Source organism: Boleophthalmus pectinirostris, unplaced genomic scaffold (genome assembly GCF_026225935.1).
Source record: "Boleophthalmus pectinirostris isolate CB_2022bp ecotype Guang Dong unplaced genomic scaffold, ASM2622593v1 HiC_scaffold_4, whole genome shotgun sequence".
Taxonomy (NCBI): Eukaryota; Metazoa; Chordata; class Actinopteri; order Gobiiformes; family Gobiidae; genus Boleophthalmus; species Boleophthalmus pectinirostris.
This window is the reverse complement of record NW_026571353.1, coordinates 21,213,161-21,240,255: the sequence shown is the minus strand read 5'-3', so window position 1 is coordinate 21,240,255 and position 27,095 is coordinate 21,213,161. Positions and strand designations below refer to the sequence as shown.

The following is a 27,095-nucleotide window of genomic DNA, read 5'->3' as shown; positions in this document are numbered from 1 at the left end:
AAAAGTGTACTTTTTCTGAGAAAGATTGAAAAAAACATTTTTTTTCTTGATATTATTTTGCTTTATTTATTATATTGTGAACTCAGTAATCATGATTATCTGTTAAACAAATTATCGTGTTATCCCAACAACAGATGGGTGTTGCTGTTTTATACTACTGACAACATTTAGTAGGCTATGTTACAGCAAATTAAGAGCATGGAATAAAGACAAAAAGATACTTTATTAATCATGAGTGAAATTCAAGTTTTCCTGCAGCAAAATGGGAATAACATGGCAACAGAGATAATGACTAACGATGAATAACTTATTAAGTTTAACTTAATAATTAAACTTTGTACCTATTGTTAACACAGCATGAAAAGACAAGCAAATTATCAAAAAAAAGTATAATGATGATGATATATAATGATACCTATACTAAACTGCAATTTACTTATTATAAATAAACAAAAGTATATAACTGGAATAAGAGGATCAACCTCTTCTGAGTGATGAAGACTAAAATTATCTTGTGCTTTGTAGACAAATTAATAATTTGTTTACTGGTTATCTGACATTTCAAAGACCCTCAGAATAGAGTGGGAGTGAGAACCTTGGGAACAGTCCAGCATGTACCAGCTATACTGCCAGAAAACTGAGGAAGACAAGCTGCACTGATGAATAACCAGTGAGACGCTGTGGACATGAAATCTCTCTAGAAAGCAACCTCCAACAATACTTGTTAAAGGTCCTACATTACATATTACATTTATTCTTGCGAGCTTTAAATCATGTTATAATGTTGTTACCTCACCAAAAACATACCTGGAGTTGTGTTTTGTTTCATTCACACATTTGAGTAACCCTTGTTATTAGTCTGTCTATATCTTCAAAGTTCAAAAAGGTCTGTTCCACCTTGATGTCATATAGAAGCGGTTTTCAAGTTAACAGCTACACTTCACCTTTAGTTCAATAGAAATTGGCAAATCTGATCTGAAATTATCCAAATGATTCTAGTGAAGGTGTCTGGAGTTGGAAAAACACAGTGGAGCAGCTTCCTCGACTGTCACATATTGACATCACGAGACAATGACATTTCTGTTTGAGAGAAGAACTCATATGCAGGGTTTGTGAGTTAAACATGTGTGAATGAAACAAAACACAATTCCAGTTATGTTTGTGATGAGGAAACAACATTATGACATAGATCAGAAAATAGTGTAATATGGTCCCTTTAAATGAAAATGAAAATTAATATATGAGAAAATATTACTGCACTGAGCAGAGCTATATTCACTGGCATTTGTAGCTAAAGTGTAAGAGTGACACAGCTCTGATGGTATTTGATGAGTCATAGACCAGTTAAAGGCAGTATCACATTTGAGTTCAATGCTTTGGTGCTGCGTTCCTAATTTTCGAAATACAGTTTGACGTTTTGTTATCCTGACAACAGTGGTTAGTACTGGTGACTGAGAGAACCCAGACCCTCACCGTTATCTGTACCAGTAACTGACGTGGGTGCTCTGTTCCCTGGAGAATGATGGTCTGATTTCCTTCTGTTGCTTCCGATCGTGATGTGATTTGCTGAGCCTAAATAAGCGGCTTGCCTCATCTGCCTATTGTATCTGATAGTGGAAGTAGTGGATGAGCTGTAAGATGCTGTAAATGGTCACAAGAAGTGAAATAGTCTTTACTAGGGCTGGCCGATATTACAACTGAATTAATCACTTTTTATCCCTCATACTGATTGAGTGTGATTTCGATTTAGTTTTTATTTGTATTTTTAAAAAACTAAGAAAATGTCTGTCACAATTAAGTTCCTGACAATAAAAAAACAAACTTAATCACTGCCTTTTAATACAAAAAACAGTAAAATGCATTCCTAAACAATGTATGAACTCTCAAACTACACACTTTTACTGATAGAGGATTGACTGTAGACCTATTGAGTAAAAAGACCTAACCATATCATTGACGTTTCTATATATTTGACTTTGAATTTATTTGAATTTATTCATGGAAAGCCCCTTGAGATGCAGCATCTCATTTTCAAGGGGGACCAAGAACATACAACATACAGTTTACTCTCTCTTACAGACACATAGTTCAACAATACATACATACAATACATATACAGAACAACTAACAGGACAATTTTGCTCACATCCCTCCCCACCCCCCATATCTTTATCTCATAGATTCATTAACACAGACACAGTGTTAACAGAATCAACAGCAGTGGCAGTCAGTTTTCAGATGACTTAACAGAGCCATTCTAAAGAAGCAAAAAAAAGTTAGAGACCTCAGTGATGGAGGCAGATTGTTCCAGTCTGAGGTGGCCTTAAGACGAAAGGACCTCTGATGTTGACAATATAATTCACAATTCGATTAAATGTTACAAAATATATATATATTAAAAAAATAAATAAAAAACGCATGTGTGAATTTTGGGTTTAATTCAAATAAAGCATGGAAAATAGGAAAAACTACTCCAGCTAAGGCAGTGTTGTCAAAACTACAGCTCAAGATCAAAAGATGGGATGGAAGCTGCTCAACGGTCACCCACTGCCCCTGAGAGGTCACCTAGTGGGAGTGAGAGAGGTCAAAGGTCAACAAGGAATGACTTACCTTAAACTCTTTTTAATGGTGTACTATGTAACTTTTTGGTTGGGGGCCCATCACCTGCTTGTTTCTATGGATATGTCATTGCTGTCTGGAAAATAGCTCTGCCTTACATTTATTAAATTACAGGTGTGTTTTGTTTTTTGTTTTTTTGTAGCTCAGAAATACATAGGAAAGGAGGCATTCTGACTGTGAGCGGTGTTGCCACTCCACAGATCTGACCTGTAACTTGGTCAGGCTTGATCTCCACGATAAAAAGGTTTAATACCATACAGTGAAGTGTACCAGACACAGCAATAACATCAAACCATTTGATGAACCCTCCACCAGAAAAGTTACACAGCGCACCTTAACTAGATGTTGGTAGTTGTTCTGTTAAGAAAATATTTAATTTCAGACGTTTTCATGCAGTGGTCGACCATAGAAGCTCAGTTAATAAGTTGTGTGAATAATTTGTCCAACAGTTATGACTTGGGAACCTGTTTGATTCCACTTATGTGTAGTACAATTGTTGAATGTTTATTTCAGAAGAATTAGTGCAGAACTGGGTGGTACCTGGATGCACTGCTGAACTCAGACACTAGACAGAGCTGTAAATACCAGGCCAAAGAATAAAGTGAAGTTGAGGCCCGAAGTCTTGGGTTTGCAAATTCCAAGCATTTTTCACTAGACTGGAGCCACCTAGATTCAGAGGGGATATGAGCAGGGCAAATCCAGTATTTCACAGCCCGGGTGGCACCTAAATCTGTTGCAGTTAATAAGGACCAAAGGGAAGATTTTCTCTGCTGATAAAAGTGGTGAAAAAGTCAAAGTTCTCATTAAAAATATAACTCAGACATAAATTAAGGTGGTTTAATCCATTAGTGCTGTTAAAGTGGCTGGCCTCAGAGTTTGGTCTGCTCAGGCTGAAGAAAGAGGAGCTTCTGGAGAGGAAGAGATGGGGGTTGGAGTTGGATTTAGTGAAAGGCCATTTCACTGCCTACTGTTGCCATAACAACGGTCTACAGCCAGGCCAGGGGCACGTCAGAAACTTTTCTTTTGGCCTCAAGACCTAAGGAACATTAGTAGTGGCCAACTCTACTGCACTGAACACTTTTTTCACTTGTTCAGTAGCCTGCAATGATTGCAAACTTATTTTCATTATATGTACATATGTACATGTCTACAAAGTCTACAAAAATATGGTCTAGAATAGGTAGTTTTCAAGTTTATCTTAAGTTATCATTGAGATGAGATGAATGGTGTTTTCCATTGCAATGTTTCTAGCACATCTGAATTTTGTCATTTTCTTAAGTATCTTGTGTTAATGTGGGTAATTTTAGAGGCTAGAGACTACGGTTTAAATATTTTGCTGTTATCATTTGAATAGACAAGCCTGTTGAAAATGAAGTATGCAGTAGCCATAAAAATTTCCATAAATGAAAACAGACCGACAACTGACTGATTAAGGGTATCCATGAGCTTCTGACTGATGAAAAATTAGGACTGTTCCAAACACTATTCGCAAAGTATTAGGCTATACAGCATCTCTTATAAATGTGAAACTGTCACTGAGCCTGTATGCGATTTCCTGATCTATGTTCTAATGTCGTCTCATCAAAACATACCTGGAGTTGTATTTTTTATCATTCACACATGTTTAAACACATAAATATTTAAGGGTTCTTCTCTCAAACAGAAAACGCTCTTAACAAAAGGTAAAAGGCATCTACTACTACTACTAGGAAAACTACTGCTTCATGGCATCACAAGGTGGAGCATTTTGTACTTTGAAGATGCAGAGAGACTAATAAAAAAGGATTACTCAAACATGTGTGAATGAAACAAAAGAAAACCCCTGGTATGTTTTTTGAGGAGGTAACAGCATTATAACATGGCTTAAAGCTCACAAGAATCGGTTTTGCGCAATACAGGACCTTTAAAGTCATGAGTACAGTAGCACTGGCTCAAGTGCAATTCAGGTCTCAGGTCTGACATAAACACCTGAACACACCGGTATGTTCCCGCAGCGTGCTTCCCGACAATGATTAGGCTATCCCCTCCCTTCTGACAGCGGAGTAAACACGGAGGCGCACTAGAGCGTGGCCCGTGCAAAGTCATCATCTGGCCGAGTCCCTGCAGAAGAAAACTAGGCCCGTGGCTATATTGAGCGCCACCCAGCTCCCTGTTTCACATACCATTTCAATGTGACATGTGTCGACTGGGTGCAGCAATAACAGAGCAGAAAGAGCTGTCAGAAAAGCACTGCGCGATACGTTTGGGGTTTCCAGTGCCTCCCTTACCTGCAGATGTTCCTGGAAGCGTATGGGCAGTATCTGAGCCATTTCTGGAGGTTCCTCTGAGTGAACAACCCGCAAACGTGGGCAGGGGAAGGGGTGACGCAGCCAGGAGCGGTGGTCCTGTCCCGACTCGTGTCCCAAAGGACCCCGAAAAAGTCAAGATAAAGATGGACAACGGCGGGGAGCTCTTCTGCAGGTTTGCGCCGCTATCGTATGCCGATCCTCTGTGCGCGCTCCCATTCAGTAGAAGCCCCCTGCTGGAGCTCTCAGGGTAGGAAACTCCATGCATCCGCTGAGAAAACTAGTGCACTCAACAAATACGGAGCAGATCGCGAGGAAGGTCATAGAGAGGCTCGTATGAGTTGGGGCTGGTAATAATGCTTGTAACCTAATGAAAGTGCGTGATCATGTGATATAGTGCGTGTTTCGCTGCTTGAATCCTGAGGTGCAGAGTTGTAGTCCTCCGCCGCAGCCCCTTCCCCCTTTTCTCTCCCCTCGACTCACTCCATCAACTTCAACAAATAAGACCCGTGACTGACAATAAGAAGTTAAAGGGCCTATACTACGCTTTGTCCTGATGCCTTGGTTCTTCATCACCTGAACTTTAGTTTTGTTTCACATATGCCTAACGCACAAAGCCTAGGGCTTCTTCTCTCAAACACGTCATGTGATAGTACAGGAATCACTCTACTGTGTTTTTAAACTCCATACACCTTCACTAGAATCATTTGGATGATTACAGCCCTGGAATTGCTATCTCTATTGAAAAAATTATAAAAGGTAGCTGTTGAAAACTACTTATAAACTACCACGACATGACATCACAAGGTGGAACAGAGCATTTTGAGCTTTTGAGATATAGACAAACTAACACACCAGGATTACTCATACATGTGTGAAAAAAACACAACAACTCCGGGTATGTTTTTAAGAGGATAACAGCATTATAACATGACTTAAAGCTTACAAGAATCACTTTTGTATAATTTAGGGCTTTTAAGTTATACAGCTATGTCTTTCAGATTTAAAGATAGGTCTGTCTTTTGATTAGAAGGTTTATTGCCTATACTCAAGATTAAAAAGTTCTGCCACCAGCTATAAGGCCTAAGCCAATGTAAAATAAGCATCCTTGTTTATAGGCCCCTTGATGAATATAAGTCATGGAATATAGGCTAAAAATGGCTATTCAACTAAATATTTATTGTTTTAAAAACTTAATTTTTTATAGCTTTAGAGTGTTATTTAGGCCTATGACACACACACACATCTACTTGAAAACAGCAACATTTACAGTCCTGGATTCAGAGTTTCAATGTGTTTATATTGCATTTAATTTATGTTGATGAAATAGGGATAAAACAATACAGCTTTTCAGTTCACAAAAATATGAAAATACATGATCATATTCTACAATAAATTATAAAAACCTATTTTGTGAAAGAATTTGTGAATGTACATCAAAAGAAAAAGTGTGTGTTTCACATAATGACAAAAAAGGAAAATCATAACCTATAAATATCCTTTCTGCTTTTACTACCCCTAAAATGAGATTAAATACAACCATAGAGTAAAAATCATACTCATAATATTATAAAGCAAATATATTGGTTTAGTGGATAAGCCTCTGGTGGCCTGGAGTCACAGATGAGTGGCATGGGTTAAGTATGTCGTGTGCTTGGCCTGGCTCCTACTATCGATCAGAAGCAGCTTGTGGTTTTTGTGATGAGAAATCATCTCATCCAAAGAGTTAAAAACCTAAACAGAAAGACAAGATTTTGATATTACACTTAAAACACCATCCTTTGGCATTTAAAGGGCCCATATTATACTGTTTTCTGATCTCTGTTATAATATTGTTCCCTCATCAAAAACATACCTTGAGATGTCATGTGGTGAAGCAGGAAGTGCTCCGCTGTGTTTTGTTTACTGTAATTTCCAGCCTCTACTGCACAAAAGGTAAAAGGTAGCTCTAGCTAAAAGGTAACTGAAAACTATCACTTCATGATGGAGATGTAGACAGACTAATAATAAAGGATTACTCAAATATGTGTGAATGAAACGAAACACAGCTCCAGGTATGTTTTTGAGGAGGTAACAGCATTCTAACATGGCTTAAAACTTATGTTATGATTGTAGGGAAGTTGTTTTAATTAACTGGGAATACATGGTGCATAAACTACTTATGTGACCCCATCATACCTCCTCGTTTTTCTTTCCTTCCTTGCCTAAAGCGTATCCTTGTGCGTCATCCAAGAAGCGAACAGGGATGTTGTACACTTTATGCTGAAATAATACGGCAAGAGTGTATGGCTGATGGGAACTGTGTGTTGAGCTGTTTCGGATCAGGAATGCTCCATCCTGTAGACGAGAGAAGTTGGATTTCATCTGTTCATCCAATGATTATGTGTTTCAAATGTTAAACTATTTGTTAATTCCACATACCTTTTTAATACTCAGTAAAAGGTCCTCTGCCATTTTTCTGTTACAGTCTCCAGCAAACCATTCTCTGTTCTAAGAGACACATATTTATCACGAGTAATATTCAGTGGGTACAATTACATTAGTAGCAATCAGGTAACTAACCTATGTAATTTTGTGTGTGTGTTTATACATTTTGCACAAAAGAAATCTGATCATCAAGTGTTAATTCAGTTAATTTGCTGTTGTATTTATAAGATAGAGTTTATGGAATTTAAAAATATAGTCTTTAACAGTTTCTCTTTCATATGTAATTTATAGAGTAAGGGTTAAGATTAGGCAAACATTTCCTTGTGAACAAACTTACATGACATTTCCATAATCAAATAACTCTAGAAATCAGATAATAATCAGACTTTTGGTGTGCGTGTAAACATAGCCAGTGTTACCTCATTAGGAGATTTTACTCTTCCACCTCCAAAAGAAGCTACAAGCAAAAACGAATCATTTAAGTACAAAAGAACATTAGACTTTAGCTTAAAGGTATGCAGTGTAATTTTTTTTTAATGGAGGTACGCTGCCAGCTTGTCTCCATGAAGATGTTAATGCCTTGCCTAGAATGTTCCACAGTATAACATGAGACTATTTATCTATCACAGGTGTTTGCATTAAAATAATACCTTGAAAAATATGCATTCATACTGTGGAACACTGCATTAAAAGATAGGAGATAAGGGGGTGCAGGATCCTTCACCAGTAAAGTAATGTAGTTCATCTTTAATTCATGCAAATTCAAATTCACCTTACCTACTGGTTTCTTCTCCAGCACCGGGGGGTCTGGGCGACTAAATTTTACACATAAAAATTTCACAATATTTGGTAACATTCTTTTATTCAAATTTTTCCCTTCATTATTACTCTAACCTTTCCTTTTGGTTTGTTGGTGCCCTAGGTTTGCCTGGAATTGGAGGAGGAGACTTGGGTAAACTGAATCTTTTTGCTTCAACTTCTGGAGCTATAAAATCATGTTAATAGGTGTGCCTTTATATTAATATACAGTAGTTAATTACATAATCTTTTAAATAATCACATGATATCTTTGGTCTGACCTGTAGCTGTGGGTGAACTCTGCAAACAGTAAAAAGCATTGACAGATTAGATTTGATTAGCTAGATTAGCTATAAATACAGGAAAAAAAACATAGGCCCAGGCTTTACCGATTTTTCTGGTGGAAGAGATGGCTTCTTCCTGCAAGAAAATAATGCTATTCACTCACTTTTCACTCACTTTTTGTCTGAATAAAAACAAACTAAACGAAACTCAAGAACAGTTAAATATTATTATGGATGAAATTGGAGTAGTCTAATTACTTCATGGCATCTGTCTCATTTGCATGTGCAAGTGGTGTTAGATACATTTTAAAGCCATGGATCTATAAAATGAACTAATCTTTTTACATTTTTATGGTTAATACTTACATTGGCTCTGGTGACGGGAGTACTTGCTTGAAGAAGGGAAGCTTCATCTTGGGTTCTTTAGCAGGCAGAGAGCATGCTACACACCAGGAGATTTTAAATATATTAAAGCCATAAACTGGATGGTTAAAGCCAGAAAACAAAACAAAACACAACACTGCATAAATAATAACAGTTTGTGCAAGTTACCCTCTGGTTCCAAGTACAGATCCTCAGAATCTTCCTAAAAATAAGAAATGATGGTAATATAATACATTCACAGGATAAATTATTCTTATTATAATAATTTTTCACCTGTTCTTCACTTGGATCCAAATATATGTCTGAAAGAAGATTTAAATGTCATTGAATGGGCAAGTTCAAGATGTATATCAATGTATTGAATTCCCCAAATTAATAATTATTTTTAAATATATATTATTATAAAGGTCTACTTATTGTTGGTATATATATATAATGTACACTATACTCAAAATAAGTAGACATTGGGTCTGCATTTAGGAAAGTAACAACATCATAAACTTACAAAGAATCTAAAATAATCTAAAAATGTTCAATACTTTTACCGTTAATAATGTTAAAAACTATGATATTATGTTTTCACTGTCTTGTTATGCCTCCTTTTCACCTCGAGAGGGCAGTGTTGTTCTTTGTTTTGGAAGTGACGTTAAGTTCGTTTGGTTTATTGTTTGCACCATAATATGGCATTAAAGTTGTCTATCACCATAGAGAAAAACATGCCTCCAGGTCAAGTAGGTCAAGTTGAAGGTCAAGTCTGTGGAAAGGCGTGCCTGCTCACAGTTAAAATAGATGAATTTACAAAAATAATAGAAACACCTAATTCCAGAGCTATCAGCACCTCCATGGGGATGAGCAGGTGGAAGACTCCCTACTAGAAAAGTTACACAGTGCACCTCTTAAGTCTTACCCTCCGCTGGTGGAGGTGGGGGTGCGGCCATGTTTTTCTTCCCCGGTTTGGCAGTTCTGTTCACATCAGGTGCTGCAACAAACAGTGTATTAAATGGCCTATTCTCGGTGATGTACTATACTGTAATAAAAGTGATCGGATGGTTGCTTACGTTTTATATTTTGAGAAGTTAAGAGGGCATCTCCAGATTTCTGTAAGAACATGATACTGATTCAGTTTTAAAGACTCTGTTGAATTACACACAGTCTACTAAAGTGTCCAAAATTCAGCATTTACTGAAGAGCTCGACGGGGGAGGAGGAGCCTGTCTCTGTCGAGGCGCATAGCTGGACATCCTCTCTATTAATCATCAATTACAAATGAGATCAGCACAAAGTCATGAGATGGTCACGTGATGTTCAAGTTAAAGGACGTATATTATTTTACTTTTTTATTAATGCTTCCTCATCAAAAAACATTGTGTGTTGTTTCATTCACACAAGTTTAACACATAGACTCTGCATATTTAGGAGTTATATTCACTAGAATCATTTGGATGATTTCAGCCCAAAATTGACAATCTCTACTGAACTAAAAATAAAAGTAGCACTGTGGCTGTTAACAGGAAAAGCACCACTACATGACATCACAAGGGGGAACAGGGCATTTTGAACTTTGAAGAAGTAGACAGACTATAATGCAGGTGTGTGAATGAAACAAAACACAGCTTCAGGTATGTTTTTGAGGGGGTAACAGCATTATGACATAACTTAAAGCTCACAAGAGTTAATTGTGTGTAATAGGACCTTTGAATTACCCAGATAAACGTTTTCCTCCTTTGCTATTTGTTGGACAGTAATGGTGCGCTCAAAGGGAGGGACCTCATACATGCCACCATACTCATCCTCATCCTCCTGCAAAACGTGTTTATGAATGCAAATGTGACCACTATATTGGACTATGTGCCTTTAACTGTTTTTCAATCTTACATTTTCATGTTGTCTTTCAGGTTCTGCACTGTCATCTGTAATAACACACAAATATGGAGCAGGGTTATTACTGTAACCTCTAAGTCAGATCTTCTATCCCAAGGTAAATTATAACAATAAAAATGCACAATTTAAGTTTTCAGACTTCATGTAGGGTTACCTTTCCTTCTTGGTAGCAAAGGAGGAGCACTACAAAGATAGAAACATATATTAAAATAAGTGGATGAATGAAATGTAAAATCCGATTTAGGCTATACTAGGCTTACTTACATGTTCTTGAACTTTCCAAAGGCACTCTATTTGACAGATATTTTAGATTAGTGTAATATAATTATCATAATCATAATAATGATGATGGAAAACTTTCACTGAATGAAAGTACATGACCTAACTTTACTTTACACAAATAAAGTGCTTTTTTAACTGTAACGATGTGTCTTATGATGTTGTATTAGGAGCAACATGCACAAGGAAATGTAAAAACATGTATTTGATGACTATTTCACACAATAACAGACAAACTGGTTGAAAAGATTTTGAAATGATACGATACGGACTTCTCAACAACTTTTCAAGTTTTCTCATTTGTTAAGATTCACATCTGCAATTGATTACTCTCAAAACTGATTTAAAACCACTGCTGAGTGCAAAATAAGCTGAACAAATACACTGTTCACCAAGGTCTGTAGCTGTTCAGTAATCTTTGGCAAACATCATGGGGAAAACAGAAGTGCCGTGGACCTGCATGGACACTTCCTTCTCTCAGCATTGTAAAATTATCACACAGTAAACTGAAAAATGTTGTAAAGTAAAGTATTACATTACCATTGTTGTTTCAGTCCCAGCACTAGGGAAATGTCTTTGTGCGTTTGGATGCAAATAGGTCTGAAAGTTGGATAAGAGCAACACTGTGAGAGGCTCTGTTCTAACTGACTAACTTTGCATTTCCTATATACCTGAGTTATGCAGCCACACCTGCTGGGCACTGGGAGCTACTCCTCTTTTCCCAGTTTACATACAAATGTTGGATGTGCATATGACAGGTTTTTTATGTTTTTTATGTTGTTGTTTTTTTTTTTCAGTATTACTTTGGTGGGATAATACATATATTTTCTCACCAATCAAGTGGCAATCCATGAAGAAAAGTTGTAAGTTAAAACAAGTTAGTAAATAAAAAATAAAAAAACTGATTTCTTTAAATACATACTGAAAATTCCAACAATTAACACTCACTCATAATTTTGTCAATTTGACCATTTATTTAATGGTCTTGCCATACTAGTATATTTTCATTTGTCAAGTCAAAGCTATTATGTAAATTAGATAAATTTTGGCCCTTGTTTACAGGGTGGTTTCTGTAGGTTAACAGCTGTGGAATTACCTTTTTGTCACATCCTCTGCCCATGTCCAAACAAACAGTAAAAAAGAAACATTGTCTGACTACAGAAAACTAGGTAATATTCTTAGCAAAATCCTAAATATGGTTATGTTAATTAAAGGTAGAATGAGCAGTGTAATCTAACCTGCTACCTGCGTATTCCAGACAATAATGATCATTTAAATTCCATTTTTAAGAGAAAAACACAAATGAAGCTTCCTCTGTCATGGTGTCATGAGCAGTTCTTGATGTTAGGCAATACTTTTAGCAGGACAGGATATTATGTGACAGAATTAGCGCTTTGTAAGATGTTTATGAAATAGCACATTTGTGTATTTTCTTGGGGGGGGTTGTGTCAAACGTTTCATCACTGGTTACCAAATATATAAATAAATACAAAATTTTTTTTTTTTTAAATAAGGCAAAGTGAACTATTTTAAAATACAAGACAACTTTATTGACAAAATGGTACAATAAGGTTCTATCCAAATAATAAATAATGCTTTACAAAGACCTCACAAGTAGATTACTGAAGGAATACAAAAGTCACATAAATAATACATTTTAAATAAAAACATGGTCAAATTTGACAAGACATATTGTTAATAACATATAGGCTACTGAAAATAATGAGGAGCAGAAAAAGCTTCCAGTTGATAAAAATATAAATGTACAACTATTGAACACTGTACATAGTGAGCTGATGCTGGGCTCAACCCTGCTATCTGCAAATCAAGAGCTAATATCTGAACAGGGGAACACCATAAGACTTAATAGGGCTGTTTCAATGCTTGTTTTCCGAGAAATATTAAAATCGGCACCAAATCTGAACCAGCAGATACACAGAATACATGATACGAGACAATCCACATTTACACATTATTAGTTTAACAAACACACCTATTGCTGATTAGAATTCTCGCCTGGAAAAATGTGCACTACTAATTGGTTACAAATGTTTTGTTAACTTATATGTAACACACAATTCAATTTTATTTTTTTTTCAGGAAACTTTAATGCATGTTAAATGTGCACTATGTAACTTTTCTGGTGAGGGGTCCACCATGTGTTTATTTTCGTGGAAATGTTATTGCTTGCCTAGAATATTCCATAGAAAGGCATTAAACTTAACTATCATTTGTTATGTTAGAGATGTATGTATTGCTTTAAAAATCTTTAAAAACATGCATTCTTGGTTTGAGCGGGGATGCCCTCTCTACAGATCTGACCTGTGACTTGGCTCTGGAATCATCTGCTTGTTGCCAAACAATAACACATCATGGAGACAAGCAGATGGCCGACCCTACACCAGAAAAGTTACACAGTGCACCTTTAAGTTGATTGAGACAGAGCTGGAGTAAATGTTTGCATTGTTCTTTATACACACTGTACTGGACCGACCTACAGTTCTACATAAAAGGTTGACCACAGTAAACCTTTTTATGTGCCGAACCCAGTTTCAAACTTCCACCCTGCGCATTCAAAGCAACAGGAAACAGCTACAGATGGAGTCCTTAAGACCCCCTCTCTGTGTTCACCGCACTGCCCTGCCTGGGAAAGTTATTTAAAAACATCCTCTTGCTGTCACACACATCATACAGGGTTGGCCTTTATTTTGCCGTTTATCCAGTCGATGTAATGGGTGACCCGGGTATAGACTCCGGGCTTATCTTTCTGCCCACAGCCGTCCCCCCAGCTGATTACACCCATCAGCGTCATCCGGTTATTGCTTCGACAAACCAGTGGGCCCCCAGAGTCGCCCTGAAAAGAATACACAAACACAGCTATTAACCTTACCTCATAAATCTGTTATCTGACACTGAAAACACAGTGAACTGCTTGCACTAACACTTTGTAGCTTCAGCTTTAATATGCAACATTTTGAGGACTTTTTCCTATTCCAAAATTATAATATTTTACTTTATTTTATTACTATGGTAATTTTTCATAATTTTGAAACCCATGGATAGACATAAAAGTCAATTCATGAAAAGGGAGTGATGAATATTAATTATAATAGCAATTAACAATTCCAAACTAAATATTACATCTTTTGAATGAAGATGAAGTCTTTTAAAATAAAATTTTTAAGTAAATTTTTTTTTTTTTTTGGACCAAAATTTAGTTTGTCTTCATACCTGACAGTTTTGATTGCTAACTAGCAGTGTTCCAGGTGTGACCTGGGGATACTGTCCTAAAGAAGTGGGACTGCAGATGGCACTGTTGTTCTGCCTCCACCACTAGGAACACACTGTCAAAATCTATTTAAATCAGCTGACCAGACACGTGACTACTCTGAGGAAGACGACTGGTGAGCAGTCAAAACTGTCAGGTATAAAAAGAAACTAAACCTTGGTCTCAAAAATTAATCTAAATTAAAGTATCAGAAATCCAAATGAACCTCATTGGACAGTATAATTCTTTCTTCATTCATGTCAGAACTATAACCCCCATATTAAACTCTAATCTAATCTATTCTACCACAATAAAGTCTAAGAACATGTGCATACCATAAACTACACACTACAATATGTTTCTTAAAATTAAAACAATATTTGTACCTTGCAGGCATCATCCAGGCCTCTGGTGTCACCTGCACACAGCATGTTGGCAGTAACAGTTCGCCCAGAGAGCACAGCAGGCACACAGCGCTCCTTTGGCCACAGCCTCACATAACCTCTCTTCACACGCTCAGAGTACTCTGCAGAAACTGTGGGAGATCAGAATGAGGTTTTAGACTAGATTTAGTCCAATGATATTTTTAGGTTTTAGTGGAAAAAGGCCAAACGTATGATGCACATACAAAGCATTAAAATTACAATGAAAATGGGACAACTAAACCTGGACAGGACCAGGACTTAACCAGGTCTAGAACAGGACTAAACCAAGTCTACATGAGGACTAAACCAGGATCAAACCAGGGCCAAAGCAGTGTGAATACTTACAGTTTCATTAAGCTTACATCTACTCTCAATACAGCTTCTTTGCATTTGTTTAGTTTTTTTTTGCAACAACATCTTATAATTTCAATCATAATTTTAGTCATCAAATATTTATTTTTATTTAGTTTTCATTAGAAAAAAAATTGAACAGTAAACCCACAAAACACTGACCTCTATTGGTGATAATTGTATCACATCTGACTTTGTGGACTTCGATAATTCAAAGTCAACATACACCCAGATGTTACTCACATTCAGATTCTTTGCCGTATCCGGAGATCTCACACTCGGTCCAGTCGGGCAGCTCTAACCCCCGGTCGGGCAAACATGCGGGGAAGACCTCCGGAGCGTTTACAGCACACAGACCAATGTCTGAATATAGCTTCAGCAGAGCTGCAAGTGGAAAGTGACCATAGGAAAGTCAAGGCAATGTGGGATAATGAAAGAGTATTTATAGACTCTGCCTGTGACAAAAGGTTCCATATGAACACAGTTGGGCACTATAATAGGACCATCTTATTCATGACACAGTTTGTTTGTTGTAAACTTGTAAATTATACTTACCAATGTCATTATCAAAGGTTTCATTGTCAAACTTCTCATGAATCCAGTATTTTTTGACTTTGAATATCTGCTCACTGGTCGAGTTCTGTTTGCGATATGTTCTGCCCAAAATCACCTCCAGTTTCTCAGCTTTGGCACTAGAACATGATATATCCGTTAGATGCTTTTATTTAAAACACAGTGTAACTTTTCTGTTAAGGGATCTGTCTCCAAAGAGATGTTATTGCTTTGCCTTGCACAATATGGCATTCAAATACCTAGAATTTATTACAGAGGTTTTTCTCCAGGTAAAGCAATAACTTCCCTATAGAGAGAGGCAAGGGGAGGACTCTCCACCAGAAAACTGAACTGTATATTCACTGTTATATAGTATGCATGTGTGATTGTGACCTACTTGTCTTCAAAGCAGTGAGCAGCAGACAGCACCCAGCAGGAGTCAATCAGGACCCCTCCGCATCGATGGAAGTGCTTTTTGAGGCGGGCCTGGTAAACATTTATCACCGCTTGCCAGGGCTGCTCTGTGATGTCACTCGCCCGTCCGCCAAACATCCTGAACACGGGCTGGTTCAGGGTGTTGTCCAAACGCTCCCCACACGTCGCTACAGAAACGGTAGTTAAACCTCTGTCATTCTATGTTATGGTACAGTACATTTTAAGGTCATGTATAAAATAGTATATATCTCATACCTGCATTATTGTTGTTTGTGGTAGGCGCTCGGGGACCAAGAGTGGCAATAACAGGGGGATTTCTTGCTAGAAACAGAAGAAAATAACAGTTTGGTTTGTTTTTTATCCTTTTAACAAAACAAGTCAGGTTTATTAATAGAGCACATTTAAAATAACCACAGCTGCCCAATGAGCGGTATACAGGCAATTTAAAATGCAGTAAAAACACCAAATACACAACAATAAATGAAAAAGTTAAGCCTACCAAAATGTGTGTTAAAAGTCAGTGCCAACAGATGTGTTTTCAATTCTGATATTGGGATGTTCTAATGCTCAGAGGAAGTTCCACAGTTAAGCCCCCAATCCATGGATTTCAAAATAATAAAGAAATAGCACCGTCACCTTGTCCACAGAGAATTTAAAACCAAAAATGATGAATGGGAAAAATGTTGCATATAACAGGAACACAAACCCATAAAATGTATAGTTGTCTGTTGTACCCATAGACTGTGTAAAGAAGTGGACTATGGGAGTATGACGTCACCCATAGATGTCACTTACAGAAAGAAGGGCAACAATGTAAAGCCAATTGGAAACAGAGTCTATGGAGCCTGAAGCAACTCCATGAACACTTCCTACTTGGAATGTGGCGGCTAGTGGGTTAGTCTATTTATGTATACAATCTGGTTGTAACAGTGACAATGAAGAATTAACAATAAAAATCCAAAGTGGGTAAAGAATATATGTATAATAGTATCCATACTTTTCAAGATACTGACCACATTTAGGAATTTGACAGAGCTCCCAAGTCAACTGCATGTTCTTGTAAGTGTGACACCAGGGGCTCACGTCACCGTCTGGATTCCTGTTGATCACAAAAACACCACAATAAAAACATTTAAAATAGTCAGGATAATTATAGTTCAATAAAATATAGGTCAATATTTATCTTGGGGATGTTTGCTTTGTACTCCTGGGGAACTTTTTGGTTATTTTTCTGATAAGATTTGAGCTGTAGAGAGTTGAATAAAGAACTTCTGACTTATTATACATGCTAACTAACTACTAAAATATTTAATTCTGCTAATTATTTATTGCTGCTTATGTTTTCTTTTTTAACAATATGGCATAATTAGAATATTTTTGTGAGGATGATTCTGCTTTGATTTCAATATTACCGTTTATCATTTATATTTTCTTCACCAATATATCACACTTCAAAATTTGTTATTGTGACAGGCCAACTTTAAAATGAAAACGTATTAATCACGATGACAGTTATTAATTATAGTTACAGCTGGTTTTGGTTATAGTTTGGGATATTTACCTGCAGAAGTTGTGTCCGGACAGTCCCAGCTCCAGAGCATCAGACCTCCATGCATTGTACAGTTTTCTCCTGACCACAGTGGAGTCCCATGGGAGACAGCGTGAGCCACTTCTCGTCACTGCCACTGTGCCTCTGTATGACTGACCCGAGCCCACAACACACGCCTTATCTGTACAAAGAGGATGTTGTATTGTTGTAGTAGTATCTTAGTATCATATATTGATACTTTGCAGCTGATGTGTGATGCTAACTGTAGGTTCTGCTCTGTCTGTGGCTTTATTAGTGGCTTTATTAGACTTTAATCTGTGCTTTAATTTAACACAGTCTGACCATAAAGAACTCACTTAGCTGGAACTACAACCTGTGAGATGATTTGTGATGTTAAAAAAGTCCCTCTCACCTTTTAGTTGAAAATCAAACTTCTAATCAGCACCATGAATGCTTTATTGATCACAGGCTCCAGAAAATATGTTGTGTAAATCCATTTAGTATTTTGTCTAGAGTTTGCAGACAATCTTAATGCTTTTTGACCTTGCCTTTGTTTGTTAATGTGTGCATTGTGTTTCCATGGTAACTCCAAAACATTCTGCAACTGGAGATACATGTAGAACACCCCCATAGAGTATCAATATATACGAACTGCATTTATGTGGCATACCTTCAGGACACTTGGGTAAAGAGCAAAAGTCCCAGATGACTTGAGTGCCTCTATAGATATAACACCAGGGAGTGCTGTCACTGTCTGGGTTCCTATAGGAGGAAAAAAATGAAATGAAACTCGCTGGATTAATATGAGTTATGAAATAACAACTGATGAAAAGCACTTTCTGTGGAGTAAACAGATTATTGAACTAGTGTGTGTCAAAGAGAGATAATATGGGTGGACATGGGGAGAGGGTGAAACAGAGTGAAATGTGACTGTGTGAGTTTTCTGTGATATTTTTTGATATTTGATTCTCTTGATAAATTCACAGTATTTATTGCTTTTTCTTTTTTGCTTCTCATTATTTTGTTTTGCTTATACAAATGCTTATGATTAGACTATTATTTTTCACAGTAATCTTACAAATTTATATTGTGATCAGTATAATAACATAATAAATCAACTGAATAATCAGATTTTGAGCTCAGTCGGAGTCAGCGGCCAATGATGAACATTACACCTTTGTATATAGAGTTCAACTGTGGGATCAGCATGAAAGCCTGATGGTGGCTAATCAGCTATGGAGTAATTCATGCTCATTATTCACAACCATGATCAGTAAACATTATTATGTCATTTTCCAACATGTCAAGTTTAAAATTTTTATGTTTCTATTGACTACAATTATGTAACCACACAGCTTAATTAGATTCTGTTGTACTTCAGACTGTTCATAAAAGTTATGGTCAACAAAACTGACTCTTGTGAGTTTTATGTCATGTTGTAAAAAACATACCTAGAATTGTGTTTTGTTTCATTCACACATCTGAATAAGTAATCCTTCATTGTGGGGCTGTCTGTATCACCAAAGATCAAAATGCTCTGGTCCACCTTGCGATGTCATGTAGTGGTTGTGTTTCAAGTTAACAGCAATTTTTTTTTACATTTTAATTTGTTTAGTAGAGATTGGCAAGCATTGGTATGTTTGTGATGAGGAAACAACATTTTAACATAGACAATAGAAAATAGGGTAATATTTAATAACCAGAAGTCTCACATCCATTGCTGAGCTCCACTGTGATTTAAACAATATACTTTTGCATTATATACCAGCTTTCATATTCGGGGGGGCACACAAAAATAAGCATGGTTACGGGATACATACCTGCAATAGTTGTGATTGCCCAGTCCCAGGCTGCTGGCGTCATTCTTCCTCGCTGTGTAGCGCCGCCCCCTTAGAGAAGTGGAGTTCCAGTTTATGCACTCTGCCCCCGACTGACTGATGCTCCATGTGCCCCGGTAACCTTCCCCCTGCCCAGTAACACAGCGCTCTTTGGTATCTGCACAAAAGAACAAAAACTGTCATTAACTATGTAAACACTGTATAACTCATTGAGAGAAAAAAAATATATACATCAGGCACTCAGGTATAAAAAATAGGCCTGATTTAGGCGTGTCATGATAACATCAAATACTTATCGTTCAGTGCATGACAGATAGAAATATTATTCAGTATTTCAATATTTATCCTGGGGACTTTTTGTTTCTGCTAGTTAGTAAATTTTTGTGATTTTTCTGTTGGTTTCTGTTTGAGCTATAGAGGGATGAATAAATAATTCTAAGACCCATTATAGACACAAGCTAACTTAAGTGTTTAATTCTGCTGTTTATTTATTGCCTTTTTTTAACCAAATTATAAATTTAGAATAGTTTTTAGGGATAATTCTAGGTCTGGGTTATTGTGTCAGTGGCATTATTTAGTTTATTATCATCTTTATTTACTTGAGGAATATATCGTACTTCATAATTTAATGTTGTGACAGGCCTAGTCTGAATGTTGTTTTAATAAGGAAAATATATAAAATCTTAATTAGTCAAGTCAAATGCCCCAGTTCACTGAGTCAGGGTTTATGTGTAATAACTCAATGGACTGGGTTATTCGTTTGGATGGGCGGGGAATCCCAAAGCAAAACCTCAGAAACTACCATCATATTCCCAAAGGTTTTAATCTCCTTTACCTCAGTCCAAGCCTCAGACATATGACACAACAAGGCAGGAAAAACAATGTGTGACCTGATTTAGAGTCATTAAACATTTGGACCTGGTTAGTACTGGGATGGGAGAGCACTGGAAATACCAGGGGCCACAGTGGGGCACAGTGGTTCTAGAGCATACTGTTGTTGTGTCCTTAGGAAAAATAATTCTGCTTATGAATATTGGTGCGAGTGATGGTAGTGATCTAAGAAGTCGATGGCACACATTGGCAGCTTCACTTCAGTCTGTCCCAGAGCAGCAATGGCAATAGTAGCTTACCATGGAATAATTTAATAATGTCTAATGCAGTGTCTTCAAAAGTTCTATATAAAAATAATGCATTACTATTTGGAAATGCTTCACTGTATTTATGTCTCCTCACCTCTATGTAATGTGAAGAATGCTTTCACTTAAACATACATCGATCTTTGTTCAGCCTTATCATTTCTGGATTTCACCCAACCACCTCAAAGACCGCATGGCATATGAGTCATAGTATACCTCCCTCTGGACTAAGGGTTAGCAACAGTGGTATATTTAGTTAATTTTTTTTACAGTTTTGTTGCTTATCTAGAGGAAGGAAACTTGTTTATGCAACACATTTGACATATTTCACTGTTTTTAAAAGTAAAATGGGTGTGTTTCATATTAACTTTGCATAAGAAGTGGTTTAACAAGACTTTTAGTATCACAGTCATGGTTTATCCATTATTAATTACTGAACTGTATCAAATCAATGTGAAATATATTGTATTAAATTGCACTGAATCGATATCTCACTGTACCAAGATGCAGTGTATATACTATTTCTGTGCACTTTTGATTTCATTGCAATTTATCCTGCACATCTAGTATTTATGTACTTACTGATCTCACACTGAGTTCCACTGAAGCCCGATGGGCACTGGCAGATGTAGTCTGATGTGTACCGCCTCCTTGCAAGTCCCACCATTATAACAGTGAGACACGTAGCAGTCTAGGAAAGAATACGTAGTTAGTCATGTTACCTATCGTCATCAGAAATTGTTAACATTTCTTTTGAAAAACCTTTAAAGGTTAGTGTGTTACATCAGAAAATCATGCATACTCTATAGGCAGAACAGTGTCAAATGAACACAAAGTGAAACATGTTTACTTAATCAGTGCAAAAGTTCAGTTTGGGTTTTAAGCTGATATCTTTGGTGTGTCATTCGTGCATTTCACTAAGGATAACATTAGGGATAACTGCCCGTGACATCGTCTGAGTCGTGGGTCAAAATGTGGTTGTAATTTGTCTGAGGGAGGAGCGATTCTGTCTCACAGAATTCGTCAATGGGGGTGAAAATGCGCACACGGGCTGGTCTGGCAGAAGAATTTCAAACAATCCCAGACTAAAATACACACACTTAAAAACACAGAGATCCCACATCTGTTCAGCTGGATGCACTGGAATAACAGGGATTTCAACGTATAAGCGACACTGGCCAACAGAAAATAATCAAATGAGGCTGTGAAAGTGCGTTTAAGTGTATTCATGAAAAAGGCTCCAAAGGTCAGAAAGGACAAGTGGGTGTAAGATTTTAGTCAACATATAAGGCTGCATGCGAGCCACAGAGTATGTGTTTGTATCAGACTCACTGATGACGGGGACAACATGACAATACTCTCGTCCTCTCATCGCACAATGACAATACTCCACACGCTGTCCCCTCCACCGCAGCCACGTGTCGCCAAATCTACGCACTGCTGACGTTTCACTATCCACACACTGGACTGAAGACACATACACAAATACACACACACCGTGAGCCCACAAACAGGAACAAAACAAGGCACAGTGATGGTGATTGGTGACAGGTACATGCAGGGACAGTGACACAAGTGGATGAAATAAGACTTAGGAGAATAGAGAGGTGATGGGAGAGACAAACGAGTGATGAGCTCACAGGAGGTGTCAAAGGAAGGTGTGGACTTCTGAACATGAATAATGAAAAGGGTCCGTCTTGGTGGCTGCCGCTCTGGCTCACCTCTAAAACGAGTTCCACGCTTCGTGCGCAAGAGTTTCACCTGTGATGAAAGACACAACACAATAACATGGCTTCAGTGATAATCAGGTTTTCTATGCCCAAGCCCTAACACAAGCTTAAAGCGCATACCAAGCTGCTCTCATCTGTAGACAAGCTGAGATGAATCATACAAAACCACCGGAATATTCCTACAATAAAAGCTGTAACACTTACATTGTCAGCAGAGCAGCAGAAGAGAGCACACAGTGCGACAAAAAGGCCAAGGGCTGACTTCATGGTTAATAAAAGATGTCCTCAATACCTGCAAACAAGAAAAATAATTATACATTTGTTTTTAATGAATGTCACACAAAGGATTTGAGAATACAATAAAAACACGCACCATTTTATATGGGATTTGTAGTGCTAACCAAAATTACCTTATCCTGCCATTGTAAAAGTGTGTATAATTTGGCAGACAGGTTTTGTCCAGTTCTGTCATTGTGAGTGGACAATGCACAGACAGATCGTGTGTACACTACAGCTTCCTTCCTGGAGGAACCCTTCAGTTGGTGCTGTCATGTATTCATCAAGTGAGGAAATGGGTGGAATAAACATGGGTGTATGTAGGAAATAACGCTATATCTGAAACGCAATGTATAACTATCGAGAAATATGTTGGATTAAATTACATAATATTTCATTTTTGAAACGTTTTGCAGATTATCAACATGTGTTTGTTCTTTTTTACAGGTTTTATACAAGAGCTGCAAATGCATACAGAGTGGATATAAATCAAGGCCAGTGCCTGTTGCTCATGTGTGAGTAAACATGAGTCATAAAGAAGAATGAAGGGGCTGGTTTGAGGAAGGAGGATGAGTAGACGAAGGAAGAGAAAGTAAGACAAAGAAACCAAGAATAAAAAAGAAGGAAAAGAGTTGATTTTAAAATAACTTTGTGGAAGTTCTTGAGACAAAACAACTGTGCAAACCAGACACAGACATGTAGCAATAGCACTTGGGCCACTGTCACAACTTTTGGAATCCGTCCTCCTCACAGCTGACTGCTTTCTCACTGATTCACCTCCTGTGGTCTGCTCAGCTAATAAAACACCATTGTGCTTTCTTTCATATAGATCAGAGAGGACAAGAGCTGTGCTGGTAACCCCACACACACGCACACAAAAATGTTGGGTTTCCATGCTTTTTGGGAAATTATATTGACTTACATTCATTTCTTTGAGACTAATCCTTCCTAGCCTTAGCCATATTTGCTATTTGTATTAATCTTAACCCTAAATATAACTTATTTTAACCCGAATGTGAAGTTTAAATCCTGTTAGTGAACTAATAAAAAAGGAATTCGGTCATGGTGACTTGATTTTTGTCCCCATCAAGGAGACCTGATGTGAGTGTGTATACAGATTTTACTCCCTATTACATTTTAAATACTTGCCCACACACACAGTTATATAGGCCTACACAATATGCCCAGGAACGTGGAGCTAATCTCCCCTTCTGCCCACAAAGACTTTCTGTTCACTTTGCTCATTGTCCACCGGAACAACAGTCTCCTTTGACTTGAAGACAGTTACTCACCATCACTGGACTGGTGGTTTCTTTTTAGTTCTGTCCTGATTATGACCCAAACCTCCTTGAGGACGGGTCTCTCAGAGCCCCACAAACAACAGACAGTTTTTTCTGTGTCCTTTGAGCAACTGTGGCCCCTTTGTCAGCATTAACATGTGTTTCCTGTGTTACAGCTGCATGGACACTGATACAAATCAACACACACACAGGCTAGCACATGCACATGAGAGGTACAGTACATTTTGCACTTTTGATATTTGTACTTTTTAGTGTTTCAAATATCAATCTCCAAGACAATAAACTAAATGCAATATTGACTTATCGTTCAATATATAAAAACTGGAATAATAAACTGGAATAATATTTTTGTGGGTTCAATATTTATCATGTATATATTTTGTTTGTACTACAACTTCATTACAGGTTAGATTATACTATCTAGAGCAGTACGATGTGTAGAGACGATAACTGAGTTTGTAGTTATTTCAGTCATATATTTTGTGGTAAATTAGCCATTGGCTCAAAAATAATTGGCAGAACTTATGATTAAGCTTTAAAAAAAAAAAAAAAAGAAAAAGAAAAATTGTATAGGCCAATGAAAAAAAAAACGAAAAAACATACCAGTCAATCTCTCCATCAGACATGAGCATATGCGTTCCCACCCACTAACATGTGTGTGGTATCTTATATGCAGGGGCCCTATGTAAAGGAACCCTGCCATTAAACTGTCCCACAATGCAATGGGCTTGTGCTGGACCTGCTTTTGTGGGCTGTAGTACAACATTTTACTGTACATTCCGCAGACTTACAAAATATAACACCCCCAAAAAATATATAGAAAAACAGGGACACCTACAGTATAGAAAATAGAATGACATACAAATCAACCCAAATTGTTAAAATTTACACTTGAAGGTTTGAGGAAACATTACTCTAATATTTAACTTGAGTAAGACTACACTGTGTCGTCATGCACTTACAGTACTGACCAGCTGGTTGACATAAACCACAACTTGGGTTTCACGGACTATTAACAACTATGTGTAATAACAAGGCTATGAAGCAAGTTGTGAGACATTCTTGTTTTCCAGTAATAGGGCTAAAATGGCAAAGTCAAATATGTTTTTGAAATACCTCCATCTGTTTGTGAACCTTTATATTGCTCTTTAAAACTTTTTCAAGCTCTGGCTGGTGCCATCATGGGTGTGGAGTCCCCCCGAGAGGAACTTGTCAAGGAAATAACTTGAAACATGTCATTGTAACAGATTTATAACAAGATTTTAACTAGCGCAGAGTTTGCTTACTTTTAAGAAACTATATATAATATTCTCAATGCATCACCAGTAGCAAAAGCACACCATTTATTTACAGTTATGAAGAGTGGAGTAAAATGTTATGTCCAACGTCATCACATCTCAGTCACTGTTGCACTCAACAAAGTTACAAGCAGCATGTCGTCATATCAAGAAATATACTATTAATAAGTAGTATACATACCTCCCTGATTTAGTGTATCAATAAACCAGCTGTCATCATGGTAATTACTGTCTTTGTGCATAGTGCGTAAAAGAACCCCATTTGTAGATTTAATTAAAAAATGTGAGATGGGTACTTGGTAATATGACAAAAGTAATGTTTGTTTCAATATTAATTTCCTGAACATAAACAGTACAATTTTTTAATCAGTGGTAAAAATCATCAAATTTCTTCTTCCAAACTTCTCAGTTCTAAAGTCTTCAGCAATGAATACATCTAAATCAAAATTCAATTAAAATTCTACCATAGACCCTAAAGGTAGCCTAAAGGTTAAGATGAACACTGGAGAAAACTGTGAGAGAAAAAGCAAGTATCCCAGAGGTCAGCATAAAGATAGTGAGTGGTGCTTAGTCATGTTATTTCCCTGGAAAACACAGCTGAAAGAAGACACCATAATGAACATAATGATGGTATTGGAAGAGGATACTCAGGTCTCAGTTTATATAAAATAACATTTGTCAGATGAAAATGTATCATAATGAGAAAGCTAAAATCTAGAGATATGCAGTGGGATGTCCTTTTATCAAACAAAAAGTTCAAGTGACAATTGCAACTGCACACAACCTGCTGTGGGGTAAAAATAATGGATAAAACAATGATGTGGTGAGAGACAGCTGCTGTTCTTTGATCCAGTTCAGATCAACCAAAGATGGCATTTTAATTTTAGGTGACAGCCCTTATGTGTTTGTTTCTGTGCATTCATTCATATAAGCATAAATGACAGCAAAAACAACTCCCTGGTCAGGAATAATCTATGTATTTTGTACTAACAGGTGTTCAAATTGGTCGGAAGTAGACACAGTTCATTCGTGCAGACAGGTTAAAACGCTCGGAAACTGTATGAAAATATAATTTAAGGAACCATCAAAGTGCAAAATTTAATCAAAATGTAATTGAAACATATAAAAAAGCTGAAAATCTTGAAAAACAACTTGACTCAAACACATTGAAGCCCCATGCATCCAGAACAGCCCTATGTAATGATAATGACTGAATAATAAAAACTGAAGTTCTTACCTACTGACGCCGTCCTGATACGCTGATCTTAGTTGAAGCACCTCTTCTCTTTTCTGGAGGTTTTAAGTGGCTTCCACAGGCTCATGCCGCGCGCACAAAGGGAGAACTGCAGCCTAAAAGCAGAGACCCGGGAGGAGGAGGCACGTGAAACATACAAGGGGGCGGGGCTAGAGTCAGGCACGGGACTGTCCCAGCACTTAGGCCTCAGCCAGTGATTCCAACCTGGTACTCACTCCTGTTTACAGTTAATACTTTTAAACTCATCGAAAGAGTCATGTTTATGTAATAAAAAATAGATAGGCCTACACAACGTCGTAACTGTTTAATTATGCCATGTAAAACATAAATAGGTCATGTAGAAATAGCCCTAGCCAGACTAGCCTGTTAGGGTGGTTAATATTGCACATAATCATTTAATAATGTCAACCTAAAATATTTTGTCATTTAGAATTACACACATGTTACAATGAGAAACAGATCATTAGGCCTACTCAAGAACGAATGAAAAATGGTGTCTGGAAACTATTTCTACCACCACTGAGTTCTAACTGCATCTGCTTATAACCAAATTATTTGTGCATAGGTTTATCTGTTCTTCATTGACTTAGTAAAATGTAAATAGAAAATAATAATACATATATATATATAAAAAAAGAACTAAACAATAACCTAATGTGTTTTTCTGTGAGGCATTGCTCAAACAGTCTCATAAAAAGAATCACCAGGTGTACTGGCATACTTCT

General features: G+C 37.1%; 3 protein-coding genes across 7 annotated transcripts in view; all 3 read right to left on the bottom strand.

Annotated features, from left to right (window-relative positions):
* The window catches only part of cltcl1 (clathrin, heavy chain-like 1), a 28,888-nt gene extending 22,737 nt beyond the window's left edge, over window positions 1-6,151 (bottom strand). The window contains exon 1 of one of the 2 annotated variants that reach the window (XM_055161383.1): window positions 4,887-6,151. In XM_055161383.1, the coding sequence (XP_055017358.1) occupies window positions 4,887-4,928 (42 nt within the window). In that variant the 5' untranslated portion in view covers window positions 4,929-6,151. The remainder of the gene's footprint in view (window positions 1-4,886) is intronic. The other variant, XM_020920867.2, reaches the window with a different exon arrangement.
* A 181-nt stretch (window positions 6,152-6,332) lies between these two features.
* Window positions 6,333-12,303, bottom strand: si:dkeyp-117b11.1 (SH2 domain-containing protein 6). Of its 4 annotated transcripts, none has more exons than XM_055161385.1 (20): window positions 12,202-12,264; window positions 11,497-11,556; window positions 10,942-10,967; window positions 10,832-10,860; window positions 10,672-10,706; window positions 10,500-10,596; window positions 9,981-10,042; window positions 9,856-9,895; window positions 9,705-9,776; window positions 9,071-9,099; window positions 8,966-8,999; window positions 8,780-8,855; window positions 8,519-8,549; window positions 8,411-8,429; window positions 8,226-8,259; window positions 8,109-8,146; window positions 7,751-7,788; window positions 7,326-7,394; window positions 7,083-7,241; window positions 6,333-6,638 (listed from the first exon to the last, which is right to left on the bottom strand). In XM_055161385.1, the coding sequence occupies exons 1-20, from the start codon at window positions 12,226-12,228 to the stop codon at window positions 6,522-6,524; spliced, it is 1,092 nt and encodes a 363-aa protein (XP_055017360.1). In that variant the 5' UTR covers window positions 12,229-12,264; the 3' UTR covers window positions 6,333-6,521. The 4 variants fall into 4 exon arrangements, with proteins under 4 accessions (XP_055017360.1, XP_055017359.1, XP_020772768.2 ...); XM_055161384.1 differs by having other exon boundaries at window positions 6,334-6,638; window positions 8,226-8,316; window positions 12,053-12,303; XM_020917109.2 differs by having other exon boundaries at window positions 6,334-6,638; window positions 8,226-8,316.
* A 208-nt stretch (window positions 12,304-12,511) lies between these two features.
* On the bottom strand, window positions 12,512-26,459 carry plat (plasminogen activator, tissue). Its single transcript, XM_020917443.2, is given in 16 exon segments — window positions 12,512-13,810; window positions 14,611-14,759; window positions 15,244-15,384; window positions 15,556-15,692; window positions 15,950-16,154; window positions 16,243-16,308; window positions 17,001-17,086; window positions 17,549-17,717; window positions 18,207-18,298; window positions 19,357-19,531; window positions 21,093-21,154; window positions 21,156-21,201; window positions 21,843-21,977; window positions 22,232-22,271; window positions 22,445-22,532; window positions 26,353-26,459. Coding segments are annotated over 15 exon segments (1,734 nt in total). The 5' UTR covers window positions 22,508-22,532; window positions 26,353-26,459; the 3' UTR covers window positions 12,512-13,642.
* Window positions 26,460-27,095: the final 636 nt, after the last annotated feature.

What these genes read in the sequence shown, in the direction of transcription:
- si:dkeyp-117b11.1 (XM_020917109.2), bottom strand. Translation starts at nt 12,228, where the DNA reads ATGATCATTATTGTCTGGAATACGCAG. An exon ending in CCAACAAACCAAAAGGAAAG is followed by an intron (nt 8,147 to 8,225) that starts GTTAGAGTAATA and finishes TGTAAAATTTAG; the next exon opens with TCGCCCAGACCCCCCGGTGC. An exon ending in GCTGGAGAAGAAACCAGTAG is followed by an intron (nt 7,789 to 8,108) that starts GTAAGGTGAATT and finishes TTTTGCTTGTAG; the next exon opens with CTTCTTTTGGAGGTGGAAGA.